General features: G+C 34.8%; 1 protein-coding gene across 1 annotated transcript; it reads left to right on the top strand.

The window, feature by feature from the left end:
- The first annotated feature begins 6,211 nt into the window (after positions 1–6,211).
- LOC110104705 (flavanone 3-dioxygenase 2) lies at positions 6,212–18,716 on the top strand. The gene is made up of 4 exons (XM_028698479.1): positions 6,212–6,503; positions 6,574–6,809; positions 17,333–17,663; positions 18,233–18,716. The coding sequence occupies exons 1-4, from the start codon at positions 6,249–6,251 to the stop codon at positions 18,476–18,478; spliced, it is 1,068 nt and encodes a 355-aa protein (XP_028554312.1). The 5' UTR covers positions 6,212–6,248; the 3' UTR covers positions 18,479–18,716.
- Positions 18,717–23,824: the final 5,108 nt, after the last annotated feature.

Genomic DNA, 23,824 nt, shown 5'->3' with positions numbered 1-23,824 from the left:
CTGATTATGTGATATACTGAGCATGTGATTATGATGCAACACTAATACTTATATAAAATGTGATTACAGTTATTGGCTTACTCTGTTGATATTACGGCTCCTTGTTTAGTGCATTAATATGATTTACGATAATCTTTATCGATGTTTTTATTTTACTGATCTATATGATTTATTTATTGATTGGCACTAATTGATAGTATTGATATGATGACTGTTTTATGATTTTGACATCCATACTTGTTTACTAGTTTTCACATTGTATTACTTTGTTCTCGAATCACACTATTTTACTATTTACTCACTCTACTGCTATTGTATGTGAGTTTTGCTATTTATATACTGATTCATAATCATATGAATGTTACTAATATTGAATTGATTAGCATACATACTGCTTCTTTATCGTGTTTTAGTTAATAGAATTTGGTAACCTGTTAGGTTATTTAGCTTATTATATGTGGTTTAACAGGTCATGTCAGATGATCAAGAGTGTAAGGTAGGTTGATCAGATTTCTCCAAGTTTACTATTAGTTGTTTCTTTATGTTTGTAGTTATTCATTTATACTCAGGACTTAAATGATAGATAGTATTTGCATGATTCATGAGTATTGTATATGCTTTCGAAGAAATTAATGAATATGATTAATGATTTGATCGATAGTTTGTTTTTGTTGGTATTTATATTGATAAAATAAATAAGATAACTCTGATTATCGTATATTAAAAGTTAAAATGTGTAATTCTTCCCAATTTGATCTTGGGACATCAGAGTGACAAGGTAAGTGCAAAAGCATATTGTCGATCTACGATTTTCAGGATTACTTGCATAGTCGAAGTCAAAAAAGGAGTATAGAATAAGGCCACCTCTTATAATGGGAAGGCTATAACTAATGGTGCATTAGAGGGATCAAATTACTATTTTAATATGTCAATATTGATTGTAGGGGTGTCAATTTCGGGTCACGGGTCGGGTTCGGGTCGAACCCAAAAATGACCTGAGTTCAAACAGGTAGACCCTAACTCGACCCGGGTAGGTAAACGTGTCGGATATCTGAACCCGGATCCGACATGGCGGCTTGCCGGGTTGACCCGACCCGACACGGGATGACCCGAAACGGTTGTGTGAGTGATCGCGCTGGCGAGCGCGAGCTGGCTCGCCAGCGAGTGAAAGCGGGCGGCGGGTGCGGGTGCGCGGGCGAGCGCATGGGAGGTAGTGGGGGGCCGCGGTGCGTGCGGGCGAGTGCGCGGGCTAGCATGGTGCTCGCGGGAGAGTGTTGGTGCCCACGGGAAAGCGCTGGTGCTTCGCGGGCAGGCGTGGCAGCATCCCAGGTAGGCGGGGTAGTGCTGACAGTTGATTTTAAACGGGTTCACGGGTTGACCTGGCTACTCGTCGGGTCAACCCGAACCCGACCCATTCAAACGGGTCAATTTCTGGAACCCGAACCCGATCCTTTTTGAAATCGGGTTAGGTCAAACTCGAAATTTTTGGGTTGGGTTCGAGTCAGGTTTTCTTGTCGTGTCAAATATTGACTTTCCTAATTGATTTTTTAACATATTGTGCATGTATTGACATATTTGATTTAAGACAAAGGATATATCTAATCTTGTGATCATGATGTATTATAAATTTATAATAAACCAATTGAGTGGTATTACTTTTAAGAATTCTCAAAGTGTTGTTGGGAGGGAGATTCTTTATTCAATTTGGCAGGGAAAGGAGTTTCCATTGGTTTACAATCAAACATATTTGAATTATTCAAGATATTAGTGGTGCATGCAAAATGAATATGAAAGAATCCTCTATTAGTTTTGTTGACTTGGAAAACTAGAAAAATAGAGATTGGCCCAATCTCCTTAATGTGGAAGGTTTGATTTAGATTAATGATTGGGGAGAAGATAAGAGAATCACATTACCTGTAGTGAGAATATCATTTACTTGGATTAATAGAAAAATACAGATTCTTGATTTCAATATGAAGGAACAAGGGATTAGCAATAATGAGTGTGATGCTAAACTTCTTTAGATTATTAAGCAAGATAGTGTACCAAACTACCAATGCATGCTGCATATTTTAGACTATAGATTGCGATCTTAAGAAGACAAATATGGGTAAAGTTTTGTGTGTTATAGAATACTGGCGGTTGAGTCATGTAGACAACATCATCTAGCTTATCGTGTAAAAATGCATTAGAGATGTCTAGTTGAAGGACATTCCATCAGTGCTATAATGCAATGATTAGAAGAATTAGATAGTTGGCATTTGTTTCTATCGAACTAAACATCAAATCGTTGCCATGCTCTTGTTTAAATCATTATGCAATTAGCCTAGCTTTATAGCAAATCACAAAACCTTTGAAGTTAAATTTGGTTTTGAATCTAGCAGTAAGAAAAGAATGTTTTGATTTTTTTTTTTTTGGGAACTAATATCCAAGTTCCTTGATATTATAGGGCCAAAAATTTCTAAGACATGGCATCTCTCTGGTGCTGAAGATTGACGGCTAAGCTGTAACATGTAGGTTCTATTGTAGGTGTGTGTTGATGATTGAGATCTAGTATATATTGTAGTCTCCAAGTGCCCATTTGTTGTCGTATTTGCATATGATGCTGGTTGGAGTAGGAATTAGTGAGTGATGTAGAGAAGGATTCAGTGTCAAGAGTAGATGGCCGGTAATGTTCAAGTTTAGAGTTTCTATCACGAAAATATTGGTTTGGTAAAGAATGAGTTTTCATAAAAAATTGCATGGCATGAAGTAATTACTTTGCCAGATAGGATCAAAGCATGTGTAACCTTTGTAAATGTCAGAATATATTATAAAAATGCAATGAGGGGCTATTGTGGAGAGTTTCTTGTTATAGAGGGGTTTTTTTTGGGGAAATAGCATGAAGTTCCAAAGACATAGAGGAAAGAGTAGTCCAATTCTTTATTATGTGAAATTTGATAATGTGATTTTATTATTATGTCTTTTGGAGGGCAATTGATTGAACAAGTAGATAGCAGTTAACAATGCATCCATCTATAATTAATGAGGGAATTTTGCACCTAACGTAAGGTCCATGCTGTTTTAACGATGTGATAGTCTTCTTATTTCACCACACCATTTTATTTGGGGTATTGTACTCACCTCTTCCATCATATCTCATGAATTTAATGAGAGCATTAAATAGAGTTTTGGCCATTTTTTGAGATAGAACAAAATTTTGTGAAACCTGATCATATATATTTCATTATCAATAAAAAAACTCAAAAAAACTAACAACAATCATCAATAAATAAATATATGGTATTGGTATTTTTATAGAGTAGAAATAGGGGAAGACCCTCTTATATTTAAGTGCACTAATTTAAAAAGTTTTTGAGATTGAGATATAGACTTAAGATTTGTCAAATGTGGTTGTTTAAGTTTGTTATGTGCCAGCAAACAAGTGCAACATGGCTAGTCTTCTCACAAATATAGCATTTGTTTGTTGTATTTAAATTGCGCCCTCCCCTCCCCAAGGTGATGGATATACTGTAACGCCTTCCCACGTTGAGGAGGCATTGGTTGCTCTACCTCATCCTCGAGTTGGTGAATAAGAATCACGCCCATGCTAAGTGAGGAGGAAAGTTGTGATTTGAATATTCATTAGCATTCTCAATATTAATATTGATTTCATCACTGCATAGTTGAGTATAGATCAACAAGCCTAATTAATTCAAATTTTATGTAGATTGTCATTTTTATGCTTGATATGAAGGCGACAAGCCAATGTGTGCACTGTGCAGAGTAAATTGTCCTCAATATTCATCTGCAAATCAAATGTAGCTTTTGGTTGATGATAGGTTTAATCTTGAAGAGGTATAATGGCATGGTGTTTTTTCATTAAGATGAAGTATAACTCATTTCTCAATTAAATAATCGAGAGCAATTGGTTGATTGTACACGCCCATCTGACTTCGCTAAATCCTAGTAGCGGAGTTGAGGTTAAGGACTTATGGAAGGATTTATGCAGAGATGATGGAGTATATTATTGTGACCAAGCTTTGGTTTATTTGTTGTCATTTATTGTAATTGGGGTTGGGTATTAGTTGGTCATTGACATTAAATGTGTATTTTGGTAAGCATGGAGAAGATACACCTAGAAAGCATTTAAATCCATTCACCTTAACCCCATAAGGTTTAGTTGTCTATGCTTAAAAGGGTTTTATATGCGGTCTTAGCATTAACCATAAAGTTTTTGAGAGAAAGGAGATAATGGTTATTTCTATTACCTTGAGCTTTGGGAAGAAGAAGAATGGCATTGCGATGAAGACGATTAAAGGCAGTTATGCTAGGAGCATTTATGGATTAATTAGGAAGAAATGAAAAATGGATAGCAAGTTGAAAGGATCAAAGCTCTTAGTATATGCATTAATGAGCTCAAAATATAGAAAATTCGAGAGAATATAATGGGAAGGAGTAGAAAATGTGAATGATACAACGATCATGCATAACAACAATATGATTTGTTAATGTGTTTGTTTTTTTTTTAGTTCTTTCAATTCAATATATAGATATTATGGTTTTGTTTGAGACAGCTTTTTTAATATTTCATAAGGCAACTTTTTAATTTCAAAAATTTTAATTTTTGAACTAAAATGATGCTTTAAGAAGCATTAAGAAAGCCGCCCCAAATGAAGCCTATGTTAAAGCAAATACCAAATACATCCTTATTCATATGCTTCATTATTATTTCAAATAATGATACGTCATGGCTAACGTTATTCACATTCATAAGATTATGACTCACATCCATCAAAATAAATTAGTGGATCACATTATAGCTAAAAGTGACAAGTATTATTTTATATCCAAAAACAAAAATAAGTTATATTACAATTTTCTCAAATGAGTAAAACGTGTTTCAAAGTTAAAAACAAAAAATAAAAATAAAAAGATATAAAGTTAAAAATAAAAGATATAATAAATTGGAGAAAATTGTTCCGAAAATATTGCATGTTCTGAACATTAGTTTAATATTATTATGTAATATAAAAGTAAAAAAAATATTTACAAATGAAAACATGGGGTCCGTTTGAGGAGAGATTATTATATACGGAGTCCAGACGGGAGAATTGTCCGGATTTTATAAGTGTACGCAGTAAAAGCATAATTATTATACATACTGCATTTTTACTGTGCACACTAATAGAATCCGGACGCACACCTCCGGTCCAAACTCCACATGTAATAATCTCTTCATTTTTTAGGCTTTTTCTTTCATTAAAACTTATTTTGCTGTTTGCATTAGTTATGAAAAAACAAAAAAAAATTAATTATCTAATATTCTTTAGAGAAAAAAGTATAATATAAAATTTTTTTCTCATCGGAATAGTTATTAAGTTATTTTTTTTTTTTTTGGGGAAATTGTTATTAAGTTACTTTAATATTGTTGCAAAAGTCAAAGAGTCTGAAATAATGCACCCACTTGGCCACTTGATTATCATCACGTGCTGGATCTGGATATTTCAATGTTTATTTAGTTAAGCATGTGAAAGAGACGGTTCCGAACTTCAGAAATAAAGCACAATTAATATGACAATATCACAGGATAAGAGATATATTTATAATTAAAATATTAAAAATGAATATATATTCTGTATAATATTATATTTTAAAATTTAAAGATATTATATAATTATTAATTAAATAAAATTATTTTAATTGCTCATAAAATAAGATATTTAAATTTAGTAAATATCACAAATTCAATTGGAGAAAGAATAGTCATGATATTATATAAAATTTGACTTGTATTACCTCACATAGCATGATAAGGTAGATAGTCTTTAGGTCTCGTCTCTATTTCTATTAATTTCATTGTCTTTCTATTTCTTAACCGAGTTTTTTTTTTATGTTTAGTAATATGAAACTTGAGGCTCCTCATAATTTTTTGATGGATTTATGCACATTGCATTTAAATTATTTTACATATTAAATATTTAAAATTCACTATTTACTGATATAACAATTACACCTTTTTATTATTTTCTAAAAAAATTTTAAATTAAGAAATTTTGTACTAAAAAATAATTTTTAAAAATAATAAGAAAGGCTAAAAGCTTCCCAAACAAAGCCTAAATAATTATAAGATTTACATGATAAATATGTAATTGTAATGAATAAAACTTTGAAAGCTACGTCTGTAAATCCCCAAAAATATTTCCCCTCATCATCTATATTTAAACTTCTTCCGGCCTTGCTTCTTTCCTTGTGCTTAATTGGCAACCATGTCCACTTCTGCTGAGCCGCACTCTCTTCTGAACTGTACTGTCAAAGAACTCGCAGATTACAGCATCAGTGGTGCCGCCTCTTTGCCCTCAGCTTACTTCAACCACTGCCCCGCCGTTGCTGAAGCCGAACCCGTTGTCAACGAAGAGATCCCAACCATTGATGTTTCTCTGCTAAAAAATGGAACTCCTGAGGAACGTTCCAGGGTTATCCTTGATATTGGGCGGGCCTGTGAAGAGTGGGGCTGCTTTAATGTAAGTGATCAATCAGCATAAATGGATCTGAGCGATTAAATTAATAAAAAACTGCTTAAAATTGTTCCAGGTTGTGAATCATGGTATATCAGAGAGCTTACAGACGGCGATGATGGAAGCGTTCACCAAGTTCTTCAACCTCACAGAGGAGGAGAAGAAATATTACACGAAAACGAATTTGTATGAGCCGGTCTGCCATGGCACGAGCAGTAATTTGATGGGCATGGATGTGCGATTTTGGAGGGATTTTCTTAGGGTTGTGGTCCATCCGGTGTTCCACTACCCAGACAAACCTCGTGATTTCAGGTTTTTTATATTTGTTTTTAAAATTTTATTAAGTTCTTTTTTATTTTCTTATTTATTGCTTCCGCTTTTCTTTTTCTTGTTAAATTTATTTGGAAAGGATCATGAAGAAAGCATCCATTCTACCACGGTTGTTCTTTTAAATTAATTCTAGGGGAATTTACAGACATACCATTGAATTCTTATGTATTTGCATAAATCTTTATATTGACTTACTATTGCGCACTAAAACATTTGTCGCGTAGAGTGTTAAATATCTTAGAATCATACAAAGGCTCAAGAACACATAAAATTCGTACGAAGTACTAGAATTATTTTATATGAAAAATATAAAAAAAAAGAGAAAAACATCCAGGCTTGATCCATTTACAACAATCCACTACATAGTTATAGATGCAAGAATTTGCTATTCTCTACAATTAAAAAGACGAGATTATGCAATTGAGAATAATGGTTTGATTACTGTTGTATTGATTACGAAAGTTGGGTGTCCACAGACAGATAGTTAAAGTCTACTATTGAGAATGGATGTTAGTAGTTAGGTGATGATGATAGTGGTTGTTAATGATAGTCAGAAGCAACAATCACCAAGAAATACAATAGAGTTCTTAAGCTCTCTTAGCTTTTGAACTTGTTTCATGTGAAAAATGATGTCCTATTTATATTTATTTTAAGAGGGGTACTTTCAGGAATTTGGCCATAATCCAAAACACTTCATTGAACGAATCATATTAATATATTTGATCTTTGATTGTTTATCAAGCATTTATGTTCTTTAATGATGTTCTAATTGAATGATCTTGAGGTCATTGGATTAGTCTCATTGAGCCATTTGATTTGACTATAGTCACTCAAAATTAGGAGATCATTTGGTCCCTTATTAATATACTGAAGCACCTAAATATTCTTTAAGTACTTGATGGGTTCATACAAACTCAAATCGAATCACTTTTGTTGTCATTAGGTTCATCTTGTTGAGGCGCTAAGTTCAACTATACGTTTGTTAAAATTAGAGTTCGGATGATGCTAAATGTAATTCCAAAAATTTCAACTCAAATATTGCCTCTAGATTCATTTTGATCAAATGAATTTTTTGGAGGCATATCACTTATATATGACACCTTAATCTCAATGTCACATAAAAATGTCACTAATACTAACTCATCAAAATTAAAATCCAACTTTTTATGCATAAGTTTTGATGTGATTTAGATAAAAGTAAATTTAAAGACTTAAGCGTCTGGATGTGTAAATAATTAAGAATTTAATGGTATTTATATAAATCCCCCAATGACATTCAATTGACTTAGCACTACCACATTCAGTAGTAATTGAGGCCATTATTTCTTTTCCATAAGCATATACGGGTCAAGAAATTATAGCGCATATTTGAGGATGTTTTGAAAGACTTGATTGTTAATAGCCATCTTTAGGTGATTTCATCTCAATCATCTATTGTCAAAGTCTACATCACATGGGTTGTCACGATCCAACCCGATCGAAATGAATCCCATCGCATTGAGTCGCAACGGATAACCCCAATATCTAGTTCTGGAATTTGTTTTCAGGGTTTTCTTCCAATACACAGACATACTGAAAACACAGAGCTTCTATGAACATCCAAATACACAGAAAACTTATTCATAATTTTCTTTTTCTCATTCTTCAAAATAATCATATACATTACAGGGCATGTCTATAACAGAAAGAACAAAACATAACAGTAAACCAGTCATGATTGTACAAAAATCAAAAGTACAAAAATACCTATACTTCAGATTAGATCCTGAACGGCTAATTCAAAACTTTATTCCCTTTCCCAGAACCTGAAAATCATGAAGATAACCACAGTGAGCTAACAGCTCAACAAGACTACCCTAGCCGATCTAAATTTCTAGATTCTCACATTCCAAAATAATTCCCAGAAACTTTAAAAATAGTTTATTCTGATAGCCATACAAAAATTTAAATATTCATCAGAAATCTAGATATACAAACAGAATTCAGGCAATCATACAGAAATCAGATAATTAGATAGAATTCATATAACATATACAAAATAGATAATCATACAGAATCAAATAACATATACAGAAGAACTAAATCCAATTCATATCACAGAATAATTCAAATCACATTTTAAATCAGATTTCAAAGCACATTTCAAATTACATATCTTTGACCCAGACAGAATCTCAAAGGATTCTGACCCCTTATGCCTCCCTTCCCTGACACGGACAAAATCTTAAAGGATTATGGCCCCTTATGCCTCCCTTTGTGCTTACAGCACCAGAACTTATCATATATATAGAGTTATCAGATCAGAATTCATTTTCATATTCCCGGACCCAGACAGAATCTCAAAGGATTATGACCCCTTATGCCTCCCTTCCCTGACACAGACAGGATCTCAAAGGATTCCGGCCCCTCATAACTCTCTTATGTTATCATTCAAATCACATCAAACATCAATTCATATCAAATTCAGAGAAATCAGATTTGTATCAGAATATCGTTAGAGAGTATAACGATAGACAACAAAAATTCAACGGATCAGAAATTCGCAGTTTCTGAAAATTACCAAATTGTCAAAGATAGTATAAAACATCATTTCAGGACTTTCATTGGACTGAAGCAATTTTTTTCGACATCCAGATAATTTTCTATTCGATAAAAATCTCACATAATTCAAAATACTAGGTGCAAAATTTTCAGAAAATACTCAAAACGTGTAAAATCATTATCTCAAAAACATATCAAAAGTTACTCGGTAAAAGTTCTATCAATGCAAAGATATACCCATTTTTCGCTAACAAAAACAAAATTTTAAATCACATTTCTGAAAATTGAGAAAGGCATAATGTGCCTTACCTTAAGTAGAACAAGTTTCCCAACTACGGCAACAGACGAAAACGGACCGAAGTCGCCCAAAACTGGCTTTTCTTCCTCTTTCCTTTGTTTTCTCTCTTCTCAGCTGGTTTCTCTCTCTTCAAAATGAAAATTATATATTTAATGGGCTGAGATTTTTCCCCGATTGTCTCGACGATATTCATGATTTATCCCGGGACGATCTCCTCGGTTGGTTCACAAATAAAATTCGTACGAACAAAAATTGGGATTCGTCCCAGGATGATCTTCTCGGGTCGCCTTCGTACGAACGATGATTACTCTTCGTCCCTGGACGAAGATCTCTGTAAAAAACTTTCAATTGTTCGTCCATGATGAACCCAACTTCGTACGAACGAACCTGGAAGAAAAATCCAAAATAAGCTAAACATGAAAGAAAAAGGGTTTTCACTTGGGTACTCTACTTCACTTTTATTTTTCTCCACCGCTACCAGCAACAACTATCCTTTTTCATCGCTGATGTGGTTTTCAATGCTCTTGCTGCTTCCACCGTCACACTCCATCCTCATCTTCATCAGTCCTAACGCACAACATCCTTTTAAACTCGCACTAATAACTATTTGTCTAAGAGATCTCAATTTATTTTCTTCTTTAAAGTTAATATCTTCTCGGGTATCAGAATCATCCAAAACATCCTACAAACTCTAAAAACTCCCAAATTCTTCATATCATTGGATTCAACATGACCAACTCTTTTTTCAGGCCATATTTATATCTGTCTTTGATTCTCTTATGACTTATTGCACATCTCTTGAAAATGATGATCTCATCCTTCATTGTCCTAATGGTACTGGACATGAATTTAAACAGATTTTTTGTGTTTTTTTTTTGTGCAAGGGATCAAACCATCTCATATGAAACTGATAGGAAATACTTGAGTTCGCAAGTAATCCTATCGGAAATACTTGAGTTCGCAAGCAACCCTAACAATAAATTGGTAAAATCAGCGAGAAAATACCCAAGAACATCAATGAAATCAACTCAAAATAGTAGATTTTATTATATCGAACAAAACAAGCAAAACATAGAGAAAAAATACAATTGATCCTCAATTCGAGAGTATGATCGTTCTCTTCCAATCTCTAGACAATAAGTCTAGAGCTCAAGACCCCAAAAGACTCCAAGAGAAAACAATCACTAATCATGCCCTATCCGTTCCCTCTCATTCCTATTTATAGCCTTAACCGTCCACCCCCTTGCCAAAAATAGATTAAATCAAATAGATTAATCCCCTTATCAAAAATAGATTAAATAAAATAGTTAATCCCCTTGCCAAAAATAGATTAAATCAAATAGATTAATCCCCTTGTCAAAAATAGATTAATTCAAATAGTGAACCACACAATAGGGGCCCCCCTATTGCTTGGGCCGCAACATGGGAGGCAGTTTGACTCGCCTCCTGTAGACTAAGGTCAGCCCATGTGGGGTCGGCTGGGTGGGTTCAAGAATCGACCTAATAATATCGCCTTCCCAAAGAACCACCTTGTCCTCAAGGTGGAAAGAGGGAATCTGATGCTTTATCCTCTCATAAGGCTCCCATGTTGCCTCATAATCTGGAAGATCCTTCCACTTGATCAATACCTCTTTTACTCCTCCCACTCCCTTGTGTACCTCTTGTAACTTGAAGGGTTCTAGTATCACCTCCAAGTCCTCTGTTAAAGTCATTGATATCTCAGAACTTGTGGAAATATGCTCGTGTTCCCGTGGAGGTGGCCATCCTTGAGGTGGCTGAAAAACCTTATCGAATTGTTGAATCAAGGGTTGCACTGAAAGAGAAACATCCCCTCCCTCCTCCAATCTGATCACTTCCCTCCTGTGTAGTCCCACCAGGTAATCTTCCCCCACCTCTTGTATGCTTCTAACCATGGCCTTAAGTGATACCATGACTTTGAAAAGTCCGGCATCTCTCCTTATAATCACCTTTCTCCTATCCACCATTAATTCCATCGTGAGTGCTCCCCAATTGTCCTTGACTTTCCCCAAGGTTTGCAACCACTTTATCCTCAGGATGACATCAGTACTTCCTAACTCTAATGGGAGAAAATCCTTCATTACTTGAATCCCCTGGATGGTAAAGACCACTCCTCTATGGATCCCTTGGCCTTTCTTCACCTTTCCTATACCTATCATCACCCCATAATAATCGATGTCCACCAATTTCACTCCCAGTTGGTTGACGACCTGAGTGAAAATGAAAGTATGGGTAGCCCCACTGTCAATCAATACTACCAGCTCCATGCCTGCTATTTTCCCCTTTACATTCATTGTATGATTCGAAATGAATCCTACTACTTAATTCAGGGAGACCTCCACCATATCTAGATGCCACTTGTCATCCATCTTTTTCTCACCTCCCTCATCAATTTCCTCGCCATCATATACGGTGAGAACCTTAAGAGTTCAATCTCTACACCTTTGCCTTGGAGTATAATTCTCATCACATTAGAAATATAACCCTTTTGCCCTCTTCTTATGTATCTCTTTCTCTATCAGCCTCTTGAAATTTTCCCCACTCCTTCTACTGGCTTCTCCCTGGTGGTCTCATGAAATCCTCCTGATGCCGGATCCTTGGGTGCTAGGTGGGTAGTTGACATCCGGTACGTACCTCCTAGACTGTTGGTCCTAGCTCCCCTCTCTAGATTCTTCTGATTTTCTACCAGCTGGGCTAACTTCATAGCCTCTTCCAAGTGGCGAGGCATCATGACTTTTATCGCCGCCCTGATCTCTGCCTTGATCCCCTTCATGAAGTTTCCTTCTAATGCAATATCTCATAATCACTCTACCGGACGGCCAGGTGCTCGAACTTCTCACGATAATCCGCCACTGATCCGTCCTGCACCAGTGCGAAAAACTATTCATAGAAGTCCCATCCCCCATCGGTTTGGAAACGTTCCAATAAACAGTCCTTGAAGGCTCTCCAGCTCCGTATAGGTCTTCTTTGGTCTCTCTATTGGAACCATGATAATGCCTTTCCCTCTAAGCATAGGCTTGCTGCTGTCAGTTTCTCTTCATATGTCAAACCATTCAAGGTGAAGTACATTTCCACTTTGTAGATCCATCCGTAGGCGTCCTCCCCTTCGAAAATTGGCATCTTCAGCTTCCTTACCTTTTGATCTCTCCCGTTTATCCTTATTCCTCCATAGTTTCCCCTTTCTCAAGTGCTTGGACTCTCCCAGGTGTCCTGATCTTCTCTCCTATGTTCATACATGAAACCCTCTTCATTTTCCCCTTCTTTTCTTTCCCAACCAACACCCATTGAATCTTGCCCCTTATAACCATGCCTTCCACCATACCTCCCACCCTGTTCCTCCATGATTTCCACTTCATCATCCCTCATGCGATATTCCAAATGTATTGTTTTTCCCGCCGGTTCTTTGGCCTCCGTTGCCGCCGTTTGGATTTGATTCTACAATAACTTCTTCATCATTGCATGAAGATCAGAAACCTTGTCTTCCACATATGATATTCGATCTTCCAATTTGGCTCATCTCTCCTTCAAATCTTTCTTCCAATGCGTCTACCTTCTTGGCCGCCATGAAAAAAAAATTTGATTTTTGCTTCAGAAATTAGTAAGGATCCTTTTCTCTGGATGAAGTTTTGCAGCTGAAATTTCAGAAAATCAGCTCCCTAATCGTTCCAAGACTTACTTTTATACCAATTTGATAGGAAATATTTGAGTTCGGAAGTAATCCTATCGGAAATACTTTAGTTCACAATCAACCCTAACAATAAATTCGTAAAATAAGTGAGAAAACACACACGAACATCAATGAAATCAACTCAAAATAATAGATTTTATTATATAGAACAAAACAAGCAAAAGATTGAGCAAAGATACAATTGATCGTCAATTCGAGAGGAGGATCATTCTCTCCTAATCTCTAGACAATAAGTCTAGAGCCCAAGACCCCAAAAGACTCCAAGAGAAAACATTCATTAAGCATGCCCTATCCCTTGTAAAACCCAAACCCTTTGGATCAGATTTACTATGAATGAAGCTGAGTGAGAGTAGAGATGAAGTAAGCGTGTTGTACCATTGTCCTGTTTCAGGCCGTATGTAGCTTTATGAAGACGACAAACGTAGTCCGGGTGAGATGAGTCCTCGAACCCTTTGGGTTGAGTCATATACACAATTTCGATTAGAGTCCCATGTAAGAAGGCATTTTCAACATCTAGTTGTTGAATCAGCCAACCATGATTGAGAGCTATGGTTAGAAGTATATAGATTGTGGGAAATTTGGCCACTGGACTAAACATTTCAGTGTAGTTGATGCCATATTCTTAATGGTTGCCTTGGGCAACCAGTCGAGCTATAAAGCCGTTGGTATGGTGTTTTGTTCTGTAAGTCCATTTGCAACCAAGAATGGATGCTTTTGGAGGTGAAGGCACAAGGCTCCATGTGCCTTGTTTTTAAAGAGCAAAGAATTCTTTGGTCATAGCTTGATGCCATTCAAGATGTTTGTAGGCCTCAGTATATGAGGTGGGTTCAGATGGAATTGTAGAAATGCTTTGCTGATGAATAAGGTTAAATTTTTGGCGAGGTTTAATGAGCCCGTATGAGTTCTAGTGACCATTGGGTGGCGCTGAGGGACTTGAATGGAAGTTAAGGTGGCAGTAGGAGGCGGTGGGGGATTGGGAGGTGGTGAGCTGGTCAAGTATGGGATTGGATCCGTAGAAAGATGAAACAATGATTTCAGCTGAGTGTTGATGAGTGTGGGACGGGAGTTGTGTGGCAGATGTGGGTGTGAGGAACGAGGGAGTAGTGTAGGTTGATGAAGGAGACTTTTGGTCAATTGGTTTGTGAAAGCGGAAGGATTGTTCAGCAAACATAACATTCTACGAGATATAAATCCTATTGGTCGTGGGATCAAAACACTTGTAGCCTTTGTAGGAATCCGAGTATCCTAGAAATACACAAGACTTTGCTTTTGGTTTAAGTTTGTGTCTTAGATTAGGGGGAGTTAACAAAAAACATGTACATCCAAACATGCGAAGGTGAGAAAAAGGAGTGTTGAAGAGAAGTTGAAACGGAGAGGAATTGTGAGTTTTATTGGGCGACATGCGGTTTATAAGGTAAACAGCCGCGAGGTTATTTCAGGCCAATGAGTATAAAGAACAGATGCCGTATGAAAAAATGTTCAAGTAGTATCCAGTATGTGGTGATGTTTGCGTTATGCTAACCCTTTTTGTTCATACGTGTAAGGACAGGAGATCTGATAATGAATACCATTATTTTGTAGAAAGCTAGACAAGTTGTGATTTAAGTATTCGGTGCCACCATTCGTACGTAGGCATAAGATTTGATGAGAGAGCTGTTTCTCAATCAATGTTTTAAAATAAATGAAATTTGTGACGACATCAATTTTATTTCTCATAGGAAATATCCAGGTAAATCGAGAAAAATCATCAACAAAGATAACATAATACTTATAGCCTCGATAAGAAACAACCGGGGACGGTCCCCAAACATCAGAATGAATTAATGCAAGGGGTTTTTGTTGTCTATGATTAGATTTTTCAAATACAAGTATGTTGCCTTTAAAGGCTTTACAAGATATGCAAAGAGATGAAAACACATGTATATGAAGGTTTGGATTGTTCTTGGAGATCGTAGTGAGAACAGTGTTGTGGGGATAACCCAATCGATTGTGCCAAGTGCTGGAGGTGAGATTGGTAGTAGTAAGAGCCGAGGCAGGCTAGCTGGCGGTAGAGTCTTGTATGGGGTAGAGGTCGTCACGACATGTACCATTTAGAAGAATTTGATGAATCTTCATATCCTTGAAGGTGAAACCATGAGGATAAAAAATAATGTAGATGTTAATTGTCTTTCTTTAGTTGAGAAATATAAAGAAGATTATAATGAATGTTAGGTAGATGAAAAAGTTTAGATACGTGCAGCTTACGAGCCGGTGTTGGTAATATGCCTTCACTGGTGTGAGCGATAGGAACAGTTCGGCCGTCACCAATAGTGATGGCGTCTTATCCTTGATATGAATTTGAAATAGACATCTTGTCAAAAGAGTTAGCTATGTGAGAGGAGGAGCTGGAGTCAAGATACTAGTCAGTGAGAGGTGGTTGAGACGTGGAAATAAGAACATTGGTGGATGAAGGATTGGCGGGAGGAACATACTGCATGTTCATATGATGCCAGCATGCCGAAGCCAAATGTCCTTTCTTGTTGCAGATTTGACAGATGATGGTTGAGACAGAACGATTTGTGTTTGCAGAATTTTGCGGAATGCGGCCACAACTCCTTCGGCCTCGACTCTTGGATGAGTAAAAAGCTAGGTTATGATCTGGAGGAGTGATGAGACGGGAGGCTTCCATGGCAAGATTAATCTCCTCACTGAGGAGTAAGGCGTAAAGATTGTCGAGACTGATCGGATTAAGCATAGTTCTGATAGATGTTTTGAAGGCTTGGTAAGAAGGAAACATACCATTTAAGATATAGAGAATTACATCTTATGTGTTGGCGGTGGAACCAATGACATCAATTTGATCGACTAGAGTTTTGATTTCAGTGAGGTATTGAGTCTTGGTTGAGGTTTTCATAGAAATGTTATGAAGCTCATTCTTGAGTTGGATAACTTTGGAGTGATTTGTAGATTGAAAACGAAGCTCCAACGATGCCCAAATGGCGGACGTGGAATCAAGATTCAAGATGTAGGGAAGAACATATGATGAAATGGTGGAATAGATGGCAGCTGCGAGATTATGATCTTGCAGAAGCCAATGATGAAAGGCGGGATTAGGGGAGGTAGAGCCGTCAGATTTACGGTGCAGAGTTGGGGGAGTCGGGGATGTCGAGTCAAGAAATTGAGCAAATCCATTAGCACGGAAGAGCTTGATGATTTACGACTGCCAGAGAGGATAGTTGTCGGTGGATAATTGTGTGGGAACGTGATTCTTGAGGTTGGAAACAAGAAATTTCAAAGTGGATGGAATGCTTGTAGCATCAAGAGAGGCAGAGTTCTCCTGTTCTTTGGTCCAGAATGTCTCCGATGATTCCATGAACATTGGCGAATCGATTGTCCCGCTCTGATGCCATGTAGAAATGAACTGATTAGAAGCAGCTCCTGAACACAAGAAAGAAGAAGACAACATCGCAAAGAGGAAAGAAGAATCTTATTTCATAGTTCGAATACAGTATACAGAGGTATTTATAGAATACAAGTAGGTAGGTACATGTAAGTAGTTGGAAAATAACCATAATAAGTTGACGTGTCTTCTATGTGTTATTGTGTTCTTAGAGCTATCAATAGAAGCTAAAATGAAAAAAATTGTGGTTCATTATATTTGATTTGTAGGCTTCATAATATATAGGTTGCTCATTTATAACTTACCCATTATGAAATTATTTGATGAGCTATAGGGCTTGGGTGGGGCCAGGGTGTTGTTTGCACAACCAACAGCTCTTATTGTATTTCCAAATGAAAAAAAAAAAAACATGGAGCTCAAATAGTCTATTTCCTGCCCCCTTATTCAGAGGATTTCATCATACTTTATCACATTATTTTCTAATAAAATCAACTAAATGAAATATTATTTTTCCATTTTTTTTAATATTATTTTTCCATTGAGTATCATAACATCAAAACTTGCTTTCATCTTATATACAGAGCGATATCAGACGAGTATGCACATAAGACCAGAGAGATCTACAATGAACTACTCAGAGCAATATGGGAAAGCCTTGACCTGGACGTAAGTTTCATGGAAGAGTCTTTAGAATTAAAATCAAGCCGTCAAACTCTGGTAGGAAATCTCTATCCTCCGTGCCCACAACCAGAGCTGGTCTTGGGGTTACCTCCTCACTCTGATCCCTGCCTTGTCACTCTTCTTATGCAAAACAAAGGTTTCAATGGCCTCCAAGTTCTTCACAATGGCAAATGGATCGTCATCCAACTACTTCCTCGCTCTTTACTCTATCTTACTGGAGATATTATAGAGGTATGCATTTCGTACCCATAAACTCATTTCCTATAAGCCGAGGGTTGCTTAGTTACTGTCAGAGTGATATTGTCATTGATCTTTAAAGTCATAATTCAAAAAAATAATTTGTTTTACTAACAATTATTAATTATTGGCCATATTTTTTGTTATTATAGTAAAATTTTTGAAAGAAGTATGATTGTTGATGTTGTAATTACAAATTTTAATTATGATTCTTATAAAAATATGATAAAAAGAATCATTTTTTATTATAGACATTTTGAGCAAGATAATAAGAGTAAATGGTATTCCCTAACTTTTTCTGAAGAATCAAAATAATCTTCGATTATATAAAAGTTCTAATTTAGACATTTGACTTTTTAAATAGAGACCAAATGAGTTCTTCCGTGGGATCAGTAAGGTCCCTATTTAAAAGTCAAGTAAATTGGTGACTTTTAAATAAGATGATGTCATATTGATCTTTCGTAAAGTGTTAGGGGCCATTTTAATTCTTATTTGAAGCTAGGCTTCGTTACTTTATTTACCAAAACTGTTTTGAATGTTCTAACTTTAGTATATCGCAGCAGATTGTTAGCAATGGGAGGTATAAGAGCATAGTGCATAGGGCCATGGTTAGCAGCGAGAGCACGAGGATTTCAGTTGCGACTCAGGTAACACCTCCTATTGAAAATGTTACTTTTGCTCCTGCGCCAAAGTTGCTTGAAAGATCTAATTGCTCTACTATATTTCGTGGCATCACATTCAAAGAGTTCTTTGCATTAAAATTTCAGCACAAATCGATGAATTCTATTATGGATTTTATAAAGGTGTGATTTGTAGTATGAATTTCTATGAGATCTTATAAAGAACAATATGATGAAATCGAATGTAACCTATAAAGCATTCTGTATAAAAAACTTCCTCAGCTATGTTATGTCAGTAAAATGTATTACCATGTGTGGGTATGTGGGGGCTATCATCCCCAGATTATTATTGTAATTTGTAAGTGTGAATCTGCCATTGCTGTAACTATAATGATAATTGTTGGAAATAGTTGTGGATTATGCATAATATTGAGATTGTATTAGATTTGATTTGGGGTATTAAGGTTTTGTTTGGACAACTTTCTTATTGCTTCTTAAAGCAATTTTTTAGTAAAAAATTAAAAATTAATGCTTTATATTTCATCGCATCATCATTTGTCAGATCTATGTTATTTTTATTATATCCATCATCATCATTGGCATTCCCTGAACAGAATGTGTCTCTTAATAATCCTTCTATATCATTTGTTTTGGGCTGCTCACCTTGAGTTTGTACTTCAATAACATTACCAGTATCAGTACATGTTTCTGATATTGTAACTTCAGCTACAAAAGCATGTTCCTCTTCATGTCGATTCCGAACAATGTATCCAGGAAAAAAATCCTTTGGAGAGTAAATGCAACTTTACATCTTTTACATAATGAAAATATCTATTAATACATAATTTGCATGGACATAGAATTTTTTGTGCCGAACTTTGACTTGGAATTGCAAATTCTAAAAAATTCTCAACACCTTTAACATAGTCACTACTCCATTTAGGTTTTGATATCCAACTCTTATCCATCAAATATGATAAAATAAATTCCCAACAATTTCTGAGAAGAACATATTACCCAATTAGTAAACCGCTGCAAAGAAACAATACTATAGGGGTTGATTTTTTTATAGTGTACTATAATACATAATAAAATGAATATAATATAATTTTAGTTTTACAAAAGTAAAAAAGTTAACTAATAACCAAAAACTAAAGAAAGTTAAAACTATAACTAATAATTAAACTAATACATTAACAACCAAACCAAATCAATCAGATAAAATTAGTTTGGTTTAACTTTTTTTGTTTGTGTTTAGGGTTTAGGTGCAGAAAATTTGGTTAGGAGAGTAGAATATAATCAAATCTTCTTTTTAATTTCGTATACAATCAATTAAATGAACTAAACTAAAAAAAAAAGGAAAAATACTTTCATTATTATAAATTTAATTATGATCAAATGCAACCCTTTTTTCTAATTGCGTGAGTGATTATCAAAGTCATAAAGGAGATTGAGCTTTCAGAATTGTTGTATAGACATTAACATTTGTACTATAAAATGGTGGCCAACCTTTTTTTTTTTTTTTGGTGCAATCATGGATGAATTAAGAATTACGATTACAATTTGACAAAGAAAGAGAGTTGTCTTACCTGAAGAACAACGATGCTAAGAGGACATTGTCACATCCGCCCAAACTTCCCACACCAAAACTAAGGCTCAGTCCCTAGGATACACATCTATCCAAATCCTTCAACATAATTCATGATGTCTCAAAAATTATCCTCACCAGCTCACCATATGAATAGATAATAAAGTTTCAAAATAAGTAATGTTGAGACATGGTAATGCCTCTCGATAGTATTTTATGAGTTTCTTCTGGGAGTCACACAACCCCTAAAAAGATATATATGCATATGCACATGTGGGTACACGGCACACAACCAACGGCTAAGCTACATTTGTGATTACCCAAAATCCTAAGGAATGCAAATGAAGAATATGAAGAAAAGGGAGAAGAATATGAAGAAAAAGAATGAGAAGAAAAATAGAAGAAGAGGATGAAGGGGAAGAGACTCACAATGATGAGGATCGAAGGGCCGGCCGGCCGGTATTCGCAAGAGGAGAAGATTTTGGTCGCAGCTCTCCGGATTCGCTCCCGATCGCGCGAGCATAGAGCGAAGAGAGGAATTAGGGCTTCGGGTATCTTAAAGCCGCTGCTTGGATTTGCCGGCAGTTTTAAACGGTGCAAGTTGCACCGGTTTTAACAGATGCAATTGTATTCCAAATCTGATGCAAAATAAGGGGTTTTGGCAGCGGTTTGTAAACCGCTGCAAAAAAATGATGCGATAGGGCATGTTTTTTGGTAGTGATTTTATATCAAAAAATTATTTTAAGAAGCAGTAAAAAAGCCGTCCCAAACAATAAGTAAATGTGATATATTCATAATTAGTTATAAATATTTCATATCTCAGATAAAGATCAATTGATCTCTTTTTCCCTTTTGAAATCAATAGATTAAACATTTTCTGATTTTGACTAGACATATTGCTAAGAATATTGAATTTTTATTGATAGTTATTTAGTTTAAATGAACTTAAGAAATTATCTTTTTTTTTTTTAAATCATCCATCATGCGCAGTTGCGCACTTATAACTGAAGCTCCATCGGTTAACACTATTGCGATAAAATTTTCATCATTAACTGCTACGATAATATCATATTCTGACCGGCCGATATTCTATTGATTTTTCGTTGGTAAAATATAAATTACAAAGAAATATACAGTAGATTTACAATTTCACTCAAATTTATTACAAATTCTTAGCATTCTTTAGTACATAACACTAGCAAAAACTTAGAAAATATTTTTTTTCTTGTTTTTGCAATTTGATCATTTGGAAATTCTTTGCTAGCTATTTTTTAATATAATAATGATAATTATTCCTGCAAATTTGTCACCCGGCTTGCAGTATAACTCTTCTCGGCCGTTTCGTAGCTTCTGCTGTATTTTATCCTACATTAAAAATAAATATATTTAGTTGGCTGAAGCTAAAGGTCAAATAGTACAAGGAAGAATCTTGTAATGAGTAGCAGAAGAATAATAAGAGCATTAAGCAACCGCATTTTCTAACTAAAAATGTGTTTTAAAATATTTTAATTTGATAAGCAAGCATAGCATATTACTAATTAAGCAACCGTATTTTTTAATTTTGCTTAGTGCAATATAATACAAATACATATAATTATTTTGTATTTATTTATTTAACATATAAATATTTAATGATATCAAAATTTTATTAATATTAATATTTATAAAATAAAATATATATTTTTTCAGATATATATATATATATATATATATATTTATATTAAACAGTCGGTGTTTAGCAATTTTTTATTCTTAGGAGGTTATTGTGCCAAAAAAAATTTTTAGCGTTATGTAAAATTTCAACACACAGATAATTTGATGAGGTCCGAGATTTTTAATGTGGAAAATTCAAGAAATTGAATAAATTATATGATCTAGCTCAATTGTGAAAATTCACTAAATAAATAGGAGATATAAAAATAAAACTTTGGCATCCTCATAATTGAGGAAAATAAGATTACAGAATTTTAACAACAGGATTATATTTTTATAGAAAACTAGAAAAGATGACAGCTATAGTCAGCAATGATTGTGGAAAAATATCTAAGAATTTTTTAGTTCACTCAGCTCTTCAACCTTCACCATCATAGAAAATGATGTCATATTTGTAGGCTTTGTGAGAAGAGCATTTTGATAAATTTGATCAGAATCTAATGCTCTCCATCGTAGGATCCATATTGAGCACTTCGATCATGCATCGTTTATTAAACATTTGAAGGCCTTAATGATATCAGATTCAGGTGCTCCTGTGCTCCTTCAACTCATCACGTTGAGCCGCTCGATTTGAGTATAAGTATATCAGAGTTTAGAGATCAAAATATCACTTCGTTGGCTTATTCTGAAGCTATTAAGTATCATAAAACTTTTGAAGACTCTGGTTTTGCCAAGTGGCTTTGGAAGTTGAAGCTCAAACCGAGGGTGGAGCTCTTCTGGTAGAGACTAAGTAGGTTTGCTATTCCAACGAACGAATTCTTGAAACAAAGGAAGCTTAGTATTAGTAATCATTGTGCTTATGGTTGTCCTGTTACTGAAAATTGTGATCATATTCTAATTCATTGCAAATCTCTTACTGAGATTTTATGCAAGCTGAGATCTTGGGGATTTAATATTCCATTGTTTAGCTCTCTCACGGATTGTTTTCAGCATTTAAGAAGCCTTTCTAGTGGCAGTTTAGATACTGTCAAGATTTACTGCACAGCGGTATACTTCTCCTGGAATCGCAGGAATGATAAGAAGCACAGTAATCCAGCTATTCCTGTTTCAGTGATTGCTGCCAACATTTTATTCACTGCTATAAGAAAGTATCCATTGCTAGTTAACTGAGACGCTAATCTCCTTAGGGAGTCCGTAACTTCTTGGCATCCCCCACCTCTAGATTGGATCAAAATTAACGTTGATGCATCATTATTGGATTCAAATTTAGCTAGCATTGGTGGAGTGGCTCGAGATTCCAAAGGAAGTTTACTTCTTGCTTTTGGAAGGCAGAAATTTCATTGGGATATCAATAACTTGAATTGGAAGCTGTGTTTGCTTTGAAGGACTTCATTCAAGATTGGAAATTCGATTGTAAAGGATTAATAATAGAGGGTGATAACTACAACGCTATCAAATATCTTATGATTCCGTTGTAAAGTTCACTGCTACCGGTTAGTTTTCCGAGAAGATTAGTTTCCTCCATGACTTCAATATGATAATTTTCCATCACACCTCAAGAAATTGTAATAAAGTTGCATATTTGTGTGCAACTCTTGCTTTACATAATAACTTTTGTTTTGATTCTATTTCTTCTCCCGATATTCCTTTTTCATTATATAGTCTTTTGAAGAAGGAATATAAGGCTGCATTTCTTTGATTAGTTTGTAATAGTTTTTTTCTTCTTTGTTCTTAATGCAAATTTGTAATTCTTCAAAAAAAAAAAATTATGTTAAAAAATCAAACATTTTTAAATATAATATATATGTTTGATTTTAGCTCATTTGGTGTCGAATTAAGTCACTTGTGGTGACGATAGGTTCTTCTTAATTGGAAACGTATCAGAACTAAATAAATGATTTATTATTTATAAATTTTAAACTAACAGACAAAATAATTTAAAATTAGATTTTTTTATTTAAATTTTTTCGTATCTCTAATCATGCAACAGCTTGCTTTATAAACCTGACTCCCACCATATAGATGAGAGTTTAAAAGCTCTAACTTATTATTTATTAATTTTTAAAAGATAATATTAAATTTTCTTAACATCCAACAAAAAAGTTATTACATAGATCAATCATTGAAGAGAAGAATATTTGATAAGATTTATTTTAAGATAAATAAGTAAAATAATTTAATCTAAAAGATAAATATTTAAAATTATAACACATTTAAATAAAATTAAAAAAAACGATCATAATATTATGATCGAATGAGTATAATATAAATTATTTATATATTATATATAATAT

The sequence above is a fragment of the Dendrobium catenatum genome, unplaced genomic scaffold (genome assembly GCF_001605985.2).
Source record: "Dendrobium catenatum unplaced genomic scaffold, ASM160598v2 fragScaff_scaffold_1090, whole genome shotgun sequence".
Taxonomy (NCBI): domain Eukaryota; kingdom Viridiplantae; phylum Streptophyta; class Magnoliopsida; order Asparagales; family Orchidaceae; genus Dendrobium; species Dendrobium catenatum.
The sequence above is the reverse complement of the archived record's forward strand: the minus strand, read 5'-3'. Positions and strand labels throughout refer to the sequence as shown.

Coding starts and splice junctions, on each gene's coding strand:
- LOC110104705 (XM_028698479.1), top strand. CDS start 6,249: ATGTCCACTTCTGCTGAGCCGCACTCTCTTCTGAACTGTACTGTCAAA. Junction 6,504..6,573: donor AAGAGTGGGGCTGCTTTAAT/GTAAGTGATCAA, acceptor AAATTGTTCCAG/GTTGTGAATCATGGTATATC. Junction 6,810..17,332: donor GACAAACCTCGTGATTTCAG/GTTTTTTATATT, acceptor TCTTATATACAG/AGCGATATCAGACGAGTATG.